The 12,054-nt window shown below is 40.7% G+C and overlaps 2 protein-coding genes across 2 annotated transcripts in view; both read right to left on the reverse strand.

Annotated features, from left to right (window-relative positions):
- LOC131676960 (translin-associated protein X) overlaps window positions 1–3,061 on the reverse strand; it is a 16,381-nt gene extending 13,320 nt beyond the window's left edge. The window contains exon 1 of the mRNA XM_058956411.1: window positions 2,646–3,061. Coding sequence (XP_058812394.1) covers window positions 2,646–2,914 — 269 coding nt within the window. The 5' untranslated portion in view covers window positions 2,915–3,061. The remainder of the gene's footprint in view (window positions 1–2,645) is intronic.
- Window positions 3,062–6,046: 2,985 nt separating this feature from the next.
- Window positions 6,047–10,619, reverse strand: LOC131676962 (TBC1 domain family member 5). The gene is made up of 7 exons (XM_058956413.1): window positions 10,241–10,619; window positions 9,384–9,914; window positions 7,949–7,999; window positions 7,490–7,893; window positions 7,327–7,433; window positions 6,926–7,270; window positions 6,047–6,867 (listed from the first exon to the last, which is right to left on the reverse strand). The coding sequence occupies exons 1-7, from the start codon at window positions 10,321–10,323 to the stop codon at window positions 6,310–6,312; spliced, it is 2,079 nt and encodes a 692-aa protein (XP_058812396.1). The 5' UTR covers window positions 10,324–10,619; the 3' UTR covers window positions 6,047–6,309.
- Window positions 10,620–12,054: the final 1,435 nt, after the last annotated feature.

The following is a 12,054-nucleotide window of genomic DNA, read 5'->3' on the forward strand; positions in this document are numbered from 1 at the left end:
CGGAATTTGAACTGTGAGTGCTACTAAAGAAAAAAATAACGCTATGAAATATAAAACCTATTTTGGCATAAATTGAAGAACTCGTTATTATTTTGTGGGTGAATGAAGAACAGTGAGTCTAGTTATATAAGGTACGCAAACTAGGCTGGATGGAACTATCCCAATCAGTCTTGGATATCACATACATTTGGAGCAGCATCAGATGTTGCTTCAAACTGTTCTCAACTCCTATTCGGCAGTTTTCATGCCGCCACCCGCGTTACGGCTTGGTAAGGCCAAACTGGTGACGAAGGGGGTCAATTGAGATTATCTGACGTATTCCTGATGGTCACATCATTAGCGTTTCTGCGCTAGAATCGCCTTAGTTGATTACAAGATTGGGGACTTATATTTAATGTGGTAAATAATGTCTTTTTCGCTTCAGATAGTTGATATTCGAGCAAGTAGAACTCCTTGAGCGTCTGACATACGAGTTCCGACGGAAATTGAGGATCCGATAGAGATCCTTTCTATGAGACGGTCGACCGACGGCGTCGATATGCCGGAAGAGACGAGCAACGGCACACGAGAGAATGAAACTACCATTGAAATGAAATCTGTAAGTAGCGCTAACAAAATTATTAATTTCAGGAACTGTACGAGATGGCGCTGGGCCTGTGGCCTTCGATTGGCATGGTCCATTCTCATTGATTCGGAAGTCTTCTTGGCTGGTTGGTGGATATGTGCTCCTACTTGCAAGCTAATCAATTCGCTTGGGTGGGGGACATGTGGATCCTACTAGTTGTCGACTTTTTTGATCGTGGGTATGAGGTTAGCTCAGGTAAGGAGTGCAGTACTGGCACCTAAGAGATAGTTAATTATTCAGGACTTGTTCTTATGATTATTAAACTCGACCAAGCACACTGGTTCTCAGAAATGATAAGCAACCCTTTCGGGTCGGTGTGGTCTATTCGAGTCGAACCAGGCGGACATTCGGTTCGAGCAAACTTTATGGGGAATAGTGGATAAATATTTCTTATGCCTTTATGGGCAGAGATTCTTTTTGCGAAATCCTAAAATACCTTCACTGCTCTAGCTACTCAGGACAATAATAATAGAAAAATTGAGGGTCTGCCTGGTCCATAATGTAATGAATACGTATATGCACTAGAACAGGGATAATCGAATTATGTTATAAGATAGAGATGAAACAGCACAGTTGTAGGAAAAGGATTCGCGAGTAAGGACTAATACTGCTAGTATGTATGTTTACCGTTTCAATTAATAGTCGATTGATCCGCTTCGGACCTAGGAGACAAAAAGGAGACTAGGAAGAGACAGAAGCGGATTCAATGCGAAATTTGCCAATATGACATTGACCCCAAGGCGACTGTAGGATGATTTTCGATAGGATGACAGGCTAGATGGCACGACGTTATACGCTCTAAACTTGTGCCAAATAGTATGTATGTATGTATGAATGTAAGCCCGTATGCATGCTGTATGCATGGATGTGTATAGGAGCTATGTATTCCTGAGCAACATGGAAGGACAACCTCTGGGCCGCCAAAAGGCTCATGGGAAGCCAGGTGCGCGGTCGTAGGTGTGACCATAAAGCACTGCACACACTGTCAAGTGCAACGGTGAGACGGTAGGTGTGCAGTTAATGCACATAGGTTGCAGAAATAGGTTGTTGAGATAGCACGATTGCACACTGATAAATAACTGATAAAGTTTTATTGGGATCTGTAGTTCTGCTTTAGCCACAAGGTAAAAAAGTCTGTGCCGGTTATACGAAACAGCTAAAATTCCATACCGTACGGATGCATTGTAAACTAGCTCTATACAAATCGCTGATACTCCCTGTTACTCTGTACGGCGATAAGGAAACAGATCAACGACTGCTCGGTGCGAGAATGCTCTGTTCGATACTCGGTGACGAAATAACAAATGATACTAAATATACAAACATGCTCACATCGGCGAACGGAACACGTAAGGCTATAGCGAGTTGGGTATGTAACTTGAATGCCGGAAGAGAAAACAGCTAAAGTTATGCCCTGCAGTGACCCTGGAAGAGGTCATCGATCTTGGAGCAGCCCTTTCCCACGCTAACTATATGTAATTGAGGAAGGAGCGTGTTCCGTTAGCCAAGCACAGAAGCTTTTGGTGTTCACACCGGTTGTGTGAGCTCTTTGGATTTAGTGACCCAATGACACCAATTTTGTGTTAATTTGGATATATTGTCTAACTAGCAGCAAGCTGGTGTCAGTTATTGACGAGTGAAAACACGAAACAGTTCCGCAAATTTCGGGTTACGATAACTAACAGCTTGTTGAATTTTCCTATGTGTTAACCCTTGAGAAATCGGACAGTGTACGGGTGCACAGCGTTTTGAAATTCGGGCAAACTTGTCTTAGAGCTTCAGACGATCGCCTAAATGTATATAATGGCATGACTGCGGAGGGTTAAGAATTGACTGGAAAGTTTATTGAAAAAACATGCCAAGTTCCCCAACCGGATGTCGTCCATTGCATTTTGAAGCCATTGTCACGGGTGTCCCATTTTCAATTATCATACAGATATTTCATTGCGTTACATTACCCAATCCAAATCGACACCTAACATGCACTAACCCAGCGAATCTCAAAAAAACTACTACTTACTTTACATCGACCGTGTGCAGCAGAAAAATGATCCTCTTGCTCTCGATGGTGATATCCCGGCTGCACTTGACAATCCTTTCGTATCGATCGTGCTTATCATCCAGCTCTCTGGCATATTCCCGGAAACTTTGAATCACCGGATTCTTCTCATCGACCGGTGTATCCGAGTCTCGTCCGCCGCCGCGTTTGCCACCACCACCACCGTAGCGGTTACCACCGCCCTTGTTGAAGTTGTTGCCACGACGATTTCCTCCGCGATGATAGCTCATGATTAACCACCGATTTATTGCTTGTGGATGCTAATAGGTACCGAACTCTGTCAATAACGATTGCGAATGTGAAACACCGAAAATGCCGCACTTTATACCGATCGCTTTTCTAGAAGCATTGACGATGCAAACATAAACAAAACTCTGATAAACCATGACATAGAAGAGGTGTCCACATTTAATTTTGTCTGATGGTTTCTGGTTCAGGAACTCACGACTTTATGCCGACAAATGAGTTCCAGCCAAACATCTGAAAAGGGCCTAACTGCAAAATGCAAACAAATCGAATTTTCATATTGCGCACTACACACCAACTTGGACTCCGCAGTCCGCACTTTCAACGTGCGAGTGTTCCTAACACTGCGAGCTGTCAAAACACATGTATTTCAAGTGATGGAGATGGTACTTTCATAGACAGACCAATTGAACTAATCAGTCTATGAGAAGAATTTAAAAAGAAGAATTATAAGTGCGCAGAGCGGATAAAATTCAGTTTTTAGTTCCATAAGCAATATTTTCCGTTAAAAAATATCTAACCGAACACGAACATAACGCAACAATCGATTATGAAGAATTTTGATAACAATTTCATCGCAAATTAAAAAAGGATCTAATCGACTTTTATATCCTAACTAATTATAAAAGGGCATAGGGACCGTACACTAATTACGTAAGGCATTTTTAGAACATTCCAACCTCGCCCTCCCCCCAGATAAGAATTCGTAAGATTTTGATGAACTCCCCCTCCCCCCTAAATAAGATCTTATCATGATTTACGTAATTAAAAAATCATATTGTTAATTCATTAAATAAGATAGCGAAGACGATACTTATATAATTATTTCAAGAAAATTCATGACAAAATTGAACTGCATTCATCTGTAGTAATTTTATTTGCATCCTAGTAGAACAACTATTGAGTGATATTAAGAAAAGCCAGTCTGGTCCATATAATCTGCTTCGCTATATGTATTCCACTTTCGTTGAATCTATTTTCTTGTGATGCAGAGCTCAAAAGAATTTATAAACTGTTCTGGCATGAATTTATTCTGAGCTCTAACTGTGACGATTATCGTACGCATAACTCCGACATTTTCGAATTTTCTTGAAGTAAAATACAGTTCACACTCTGGAAATATTCGGCCCACAAGATCTGTCACAATCGCATGACAGAACATTTTACGAATACCTTGCGGTTTGAACAAAAAGAATGAATAGAAGGATATTGGACCATCAACACGAAGAGTGTCAGCACTTCTTAACTTGTAAGGCATACTGTGACCCCAGTTCCCGAACAGATATAGAAAATGTTCATGGCACAAATAATAAATAACTCTTGTGTAAAGAATATTTTTCTTATTGATTTCATTTTCATGCTTTTTTATGATATAACGTAAGAAAGAACAAACCCTCCCTCCCCCTCAAATAAGAATTTATAAGATATTTTGAAACTCCCCCTCCCCCATATGCCCTTATGTAATTAGTGTATGACCCTAAAACTAATTAATAAAAGGCCTAACTTAATTCAAAAAGGCCTAACTGGTATAATAGAGCCTAACTAGCAAGACACTCTATAACATTTTGAACTTTTGTAAATATATATCATATATTAGTTTCTTCATATTTTTGCATTTTTATTTCTATTACTGCATGTTTTCTTGTGAATTAGGTTTTTGGTAAAGGTCGTTCTCCTGTTTTGGCTTTCGGTTAGAAAACCTGAAAATTAACACTCGCAGTATATTTGAGGACCTATTGCAATTTCCAATCCCATTTGTCCTGGATCGTGGAAGGAGCCAGAAGTGCGAGTGATTAGTTTGTTTCGCTGTGTAATGTCAAGATAGGACGTCGTTAGAATTCTCGTAGCCCGTGTTAATTATTTGAAAAATCTTTCCTTTTCTGTTTGCTATTGTAAAATCAAAGCTAGAGTTTTTATGCGGTAAACGTGTGCGAGTGTTTTCTGAAGAGCAAGGTAAACATAAAAATTGGGTGTTTATATCGGCATGGGCTTAAAAAAGCGTTCGACGGCTTTTATTTGATATTTTTCGTCGCCGATGTATTTACCGCCGACTAGCAATTTTCCGGACTGTCGTTGACTGACCCAAACGGTTCTAGCGACGCACAAGCCGAGGATCGGTTAACTGCGAAACAGTCACCGTAGGCTTCCAACGTGTTTCCTGGTAGAACAATCCGACGCGGCAGCCGGAAGGGGCCCACCGTTACATCATCGGCCTACTCGAGCGCAGATCGGCCATTGTTTTTCTTGGACCACCGCTATTGAGATATCTGACGTTTAAAATACGCACACCGAGATCTCGCATTTTTATACTACCGCCCTCCCCTTAAGCCCACAAGCGGTTTGTTTTCCTCCCAATTCGCAGTGCAAATGATTTGTTTTCCTCCCAATTTAAACGTCAAAACGGCACAATACTAACGCAGCTGGATAAGTCTATGGTGTAGAATCAGGCAAAATTCACCACGCAGCTAACTTTATCAGGCCGTCGTTTCACACGTCGAAGCCCCTGTAATACCGACATCATCACTCTTCACTGTTAGATTTTACTTAATTCTTCTAACGTTCGATGTAATATCAGGCCAGCAAAGTATTTTTTTGTATGAGGTATACAAGTAAAAGCAATACGCGCAATCAAACGGAATAAAATAGTATCAATATTGATTAAATAGGATTAACATTTGAACTAAACCTTCTTTTGCAATTTTCTCAATGTTTACGTTTTGTAGAGTTGTTAAGATTTTATCATATTCCGCCTGAACGTCTAATGGACGATCGGGAGTTGTTCCCAACAAACAATGAAAGCCTAACAAGCTTTTGGTCCAAGGAAATAAGAACTGGATAGGAACTGTGCATGCCAATATCCAGCTTAATTGTTTGTTGGGTTAGTAGGCAACAAACAATCATGAATCGAAATCAACAACAGAATAGGTTTGTTCCAGCACCCGCAGAAAATACTCTGGAATAAACAGGAGCAAGTAGATCTACTCAATTTAGAAAAAGAAAGAATGGATTCTGCTCTACTAAACACTTTTCAGGTAACCACAAAATAATGCTTGATTAAAATATTGAAATTCATTCTTTTAATTGGAAAACCTTATATTTTCACAAACTACAACTAAACAGTAGAATATAATTATATTCGTCATTTTTATCGATTTGATCGCCTAAAATGCAGATAAGTTATCAATGTTAACCACGTGCTGCTAAGTTGTTCATACATATTGCATATATTATTGTTCTGCCAAACAAAAAAATGTTTGCTTCTAAGTCTACAATGTCGATCTACAGTTTAGTGTTAACATTAATACTTTGTGTAGGCAATTTGCGATTCGAAAAAAAAAACTTATCTCTTCTCGGAAAATATTGAGCAAACTACAACCGGTCATTCCGAATTCCTACGTCCCGTTCGAAGTGGATCCGCATTCGGCATCTCCTTGTCGTCTAATCTACGGGTGCGGTCAGCAAAGTCCTGCTCGAAGACGTGCATTTCCACCTCCTTCCGGTTGGCCAATTTTTTCGTTGCTATTCCACTGTACAGATCTTCGGGAATTTCGTACTGCGATATCGAAGCAGCAGTATTTCGTCGGCAGTCTAAATCGTAGTTGTAAGAACGTTGCAAATTAAGGCTCGTTGGTGGAGTTTGCGTACGATGCGCAACCAGGGATGGAGTCGCCGTAGTGGTTCGTTTCGAATGGGATTGATCTTCGTTTGCTTCCGTGGCGGCATCGATTGGTGCCGGTGCGCGAAACACGGTATCGTAGCGTGGTTTCAGCAGCGAGCAGATCTCTTCGATTCCATCCAGCGACTGCTGCAGTTCGCCTGTTGGATTAGATGGACGTGCGTGACGTCGCAGCACGTTGAGGTACTGCATAAGCTTTGCCCGACTCACCGACATGATGTTGTATGCCTCTTGCAGTTCAATCTTCAAAAGTTCGGGGTCCTTAAAATAAAGACATTAAAAATTTGGTACTATACCCAAATGCAGTTGAAATACGTACATCTTCAAAATATCCATCGGTTATGTTGGAAGTTTGAATTGCTTCGTTTTGATTTGAGGCGGCAGCTGCTTTCTTTGCAGCCATTGCTGCACTCTCCCTGAGTTCGATGGCTGTTGACATTCGTAATGATCCGGAGCTTCGTGGCAAGGAAGCCGTTCGGGATCGTTCGTTTTCACGTTCCTTGGTAAGGTCTATCTCATATTGACGTTTTTGAACGTTCGGTAACGTAGAGTATTTCAGGTAGTCCATCTCGATGTTCTTTGAACGCATCACGGGTTGTTGAAGAGGTTTCTTTGGCGGAGGCGATGAAACATATATCATTGCACCCGCGGGTCGTTCGTAAATCTGGAAGAAAAAATTTGATATCTGGACTGGTGTTTTTGATACACTGGATTAATTACCTTAGGGGACTTCATGTGCAAAGCGTGACGTATCACCAGCGATACGTCCACATTAGTAGGATATCGCATCAAGTACGTTAGGCAGGTGGTGTAATCGCTATAAATTACTAAAAGATGGTATAATCAACAGAGGTTTAAACCCTACTTGTTACAGGTATCTTACATCTGTCTCTTATCCTTATAAGCATCGCCACCACCACATAATTTATCAGACTTAGCTCGTCGCCTTCGCCATATATGGCATCCCAAAGAAGCAGCAGGTCCTGCAGGGTAAACTCTCTTCCAAACAGTAACCTCAGCCAACGAACACCGAATATCGCAAGTGGAATGTCTAGTTTCAAAAGATGGTTGTGCAAGTGAAGATCCTCCTTTATCAGGATTTTGTCTTTAATGTAGTTCAATTGTTCGACAACTTCTATCTCGGGTTTACGTCTACCGCCTGATGCCTTTGCCGGATTTGGCGAGGAAACTGGGGTCATCACTGGAAAATAACCCGTGGCTGTTGGTATCAGATCTGTTATCCGATAGAACGAGGCTATTCGTTGCATTATTTTAGAGAAAATTGCGCTGCAAAATGGAGGATAATGAGATACAGCTGAGAATTTAATTAGTTTTAACTTACAATGAATCCTCCTCAAGATTTTCTACGTTCAGTATTTCAACAAGATTGGGACTGTGGGTGTATTAGAGAAAAAACCATTAATTAGTTTTTTGTTTTAGTGTTTCGGATTCTCCTCGTCAGTAACTAGCACCAACTGGGTGTCTAGTTAGACGATGTATCTAAGCTAGTACCCAAATTAGCACTAGTTAGACACTAAAATCCAAAAAGTCGCACGTCTTGTGTGAACACTAAACAACTGGCTTATACCGAGTGATGTCTCGATAGTAAGCACAGAAGTTCTGTTTGCCGACGAAGAATATGAACCGAAACTGGCTTGTGGTTTGAAGACCCAAACGCCTGAAATTATGCAAATCCCCAAAGGGAAAATTTTGGACGATGCCAAATTTTTTTGTGCATAAGGGCACATACCTTACATAAAGTACGGTTTTTTGTTTTAGTGTTTCGGATTCTCCTCGTCAGTAACTAGCACCAACTGGGTGTCTAGTTAGACGATGTATCTAAGCTAGTACCCAAATTAGCACTAGTTAGACACTAAAATCCAAAAAGTCACACGTCTTGTGTGAACACTAAACAACTGGCTTATACCGAGTGATGTCTCGATAGTAAGCACAGAAGTTCTGTTTGCCGACGAAGAATATGAACCGAAACTGTCTTGTGGTTTGAAGACCCAAACGCCTGAAATTATGCAAATCCCCAAAGGGAAAATTTTGGACGATGCCAAATTTTTTTGTGCATAAGGGCACATACCTTACATAAAGTACGGTTTTTTGTTTTAGTGTTTCGGATTCTCCTCGTCAGTAACTAGCACCAACTGGGTGTCTAGTTAGACGATGTATCTAAGCTAGTACCCAAATTAGCACTAGTTAGACACTAAAATCCAAAAAGTCACACGTCTTGTGTGAACACTAAACAACTGGCTTATACCGAGTGATGTCTCGATAGTAAGCACAGAAGTTCTGTTTGCCGACGAAGAATATGAACCGAAACTGTCTTGTGGTTTGAAGACCCAAACGCCTGAAATTATGCAAATCCCCAAAGGGAAAATTTTGGACGATGCCAAATTTCAGGCGTTTGGGTCTTCAAACCACAAGACAGTTTCGGTTCATATTCTTCGTCGGCAAACAGAACTTCTGTGCTTACTATCGAGACATCACTCGGTATAAGCCAGTTGTTTAGTGTTCACACAAGACGTGTGACTTTTTGGATTTTAGTGTCTAACTAGTGCTAATTTGGGTACTAGCTTAGATACATCGTCTAACTAGACACCCAGTTGGTGCTAGTTACTGACGAGGAGAATCCGAAACACTAAAACAAAAAACCGTACTTTATGTAAGGTATGTGCCCTTATGCACAAAAAAATTTGGCATCGTCCAAAATTTTCCCTTTGGGGATTTGCACATTAATTAGTTGCCAATCATTGACCTTGATAACTTACTCAATCTGTGGATCTAACTCCTGGATGTGCGCCAGAGCTTGTTGATCGCTGTGAATTACAAAAATTAAAGGCGCCAGAATCTCGTGCATTCCTTGTCGGTAGCACATTGCTGAGTGTTTTCTAGCATAGCAAAACAGTATATTGGTCATCATTTCCTGTACTGAGGCTTTTCGAAAAAAATCAACACCGGGAAAGGTCCTAACGACATCCTGCTTAATAACGGAACACAACTCCTGATCACAGAAATGCTGATTCCAGAGGCTCTGTTTCGACTGGGACAGTGGGTCATCTCCACCGTTGGAATTTACGTGGGGATTCAGCATGTGTCGGTTCCTAAATGCTCGATACTCTGACCGACTGGTTTGCCGCTGTTTGACCCACTCTTTCGAAGGCGCTTGAAGGACTCCTAGGAAAACGGCCCAGCAGATGCTCCGGAAAGGGGAAGCTCGCAGATCACCTCGCACCGCAGCGTGTCGCAGATCATACAAGGTTTCATCGTTGGCTATGGTGACGATATTGCGCCATTCTAGTCTGGGGAGAGAAATTTTTTGTTACTCACGTGCGGTTTAAATTATTTTCAATGAGTTGTATTGTATTAGTTGCTTCCAATAGAGTTAAGTAAAAAATAAAATTTTATACTCTGTCTTTTAAACGTAACAGTATAAAATTTTATTAAAAACATCAATGAAAGCATTATAAAATTAATCTTTCAATTATAGAACCTATATTATGCTTATTACTCAGTGCGTTTAAATTGTTTGACGGAGAGCTCTAGCAAATTTACAACAGATCATGAAACAAATTTGTTTCTAAAAACAAATCCTACAGCTGCATACGGACCTGATGCCTTTACTTACTCGTATTTATCAACGCTCGATACACCACGGCTGGAAGAACCGGGCTGACCCTCCAGCTTCTGCGATTCGGTGAGATCGATCATTGCTTCTGAGCAGAATTCAACAATACACACGAAATAACACAATATAAGGCGCTGCAGGGGCGCAAAACAATGACCACTAGTCTAGTTCCGCCGTTTACGACGTTAGATTACAGCTGCAATCTGTTGACAAACGCTATCGGCATTCTTATCAGCATAATGTCCCGATTTTCGATGACACTGCCACAAACGAAACAAAAATACACAAGATTAGCAGGCAATAAATTCGACGCACAAACTTTCTCCTCGCGAAGCAGCACTGATTATTTTCGCCTCCCAGTTGAGCTATGGAAAACAAAAACAAAAGAGGGACTGTGTCAGTACAACAGCTGATTGTCAGTGCCTTTGTCGGTATCTGTCGGTATAATTCAGGGTGAGTCGGGTGGGTGCCTTCTCATAGACATGTCTCTCACGCTCGCTCACCAACCGTCTCATTCTCGAACTGTTTCGAGTGCTTCAAACAGGATCTCAGTGATGCACGTGTTAAAGGGACATTAAATTTTGGAATTTGTTAAGGTGATATACTGCCCATGATCGCATAACAGTCTCATTAACAAAGGAAATCCCATGGAAAACGGGACAATTATGCGATCATGGGTAGTATAGGGAGTGTTAGTATATTAATTTTGCAAACAATTGAACACTATCACCTCAAAATTTCATTGCAAAATACAAAAAAATAAACGAGTGGCTATGAATCTCCGGAGGCGTCTCGTGGAAAACTTGTTTTGCGGTGCACATCATAAGCCAAAATCTACTTAACCAACCGTTCTTCTTTACATCATTCCCCAGGTAAAACCAATGCTCAATTTTTGAATTTTTCGTGGACGATAACAGACGTTTAGGCTCGATTTGTATCGTGTGTAAATACCCGCTATCGAAATTCCGAATAAATCAGATGTCTGAAACGCGTTTGGCAAAACGTTTGTAGATGGCGCAGTGATCGATACAATGCAGTTAGACTGCAGCTGTCAAACACGTGTAGCAAACAGTTGCGTAGATGGCAATAGTGAAACACGGATTTTCAACGTTTATTAATTTGAAAGTTTACACAGGTTTTTGAAGAAATTTTGCTCTAGCTTAAACGTCTGTAGCGGGTGGTACTTTGAAAGCAAAAGTTCGATTTTTGCTAAAAAATCGGGTAACATGTTATTGTGAAAATAGTAATACTAAAAATGTTGTCCTATAGTTACCTGAGCAATGATGTGAAGAAGAACTGTGCAACATTTCAGAACGATTGGTTAAGTAGATTTTGAGTGATGGTGTACATCGCATTTTTTGAAGATTCACTGCCACTCACCCAGTTTTCAATATTTTGCCCTGAAAATTCAGGAAACTGGTGTTCAAATGTTGCATTATTGTATGGAAATGACTGAATCGACTAACACCTTACGTACCGCAAAAAAACTTTTTCAGCTATATTTGTATTCACCTAAAATACCTTAGGGTGGCGCTTAAGTTGATGTTATTTTTTATAACTCAAACTGTTGCACTTTCTACACTTCCTTTTTAAGTTCGGTCGATCACAAGAAATTGTAACTTAGAAGTCGCCTGTCACAGCCATCTCAAATTTGGCATACAGAACCAAATTGCATCACAGCAAAAGGTTCGTCAAATTTCACTCCTTCAACCTTTTCCATGGCCGTTTTATTTAATTTCACAGCCATTTCTGAATGCATGAACAGTCGAGATTCGCTGGTTGGTCACTTGTTAACTGGACCGCTTTTTAGTTGG

This window comes from Topomyia yanbarensis, chromosome 1 (assembly GCF_030247195.1).
Source record: "Topomyia yanbarensis strain Yona2022 chromosome 1, ASM3024719v1, whole genome shotgun sequence".
NCBI classification, from domain to species: Eukaryota; Metazoa; Arthropoda; class Insecta; order Diptera; family Culicidae; genus Topomyia; species Topomyia yanbarensis.

What these genes read in the sequence shown, in the direction of transcription:
- LOC131676962 (XM_058956413.1), bottom strand. Translation starts at nt 10,323, where the DNA reads ATGATCGATCTCACCGAATCGCAGAAGCTGGAGGGTCAGCCCGGTTCT. An exon ending in TATAAGGATAAGAGACAGAT is followed by an intron (nt 7,434 to 7,489) that starts GTAAGATACCTG and finishes ACCATCTTTTAG; the next exon opens with TAATTTATAGCGATTACACC. An exon ending in CCGATGGATATTTTGAAGAT is followed by an intron (nt 6,868 to 6,925) that starts GTACGTATTTCA and finishes CTTTATTTTAAG; the next exon opens with GACCCCGAACTTTTGAAGAT.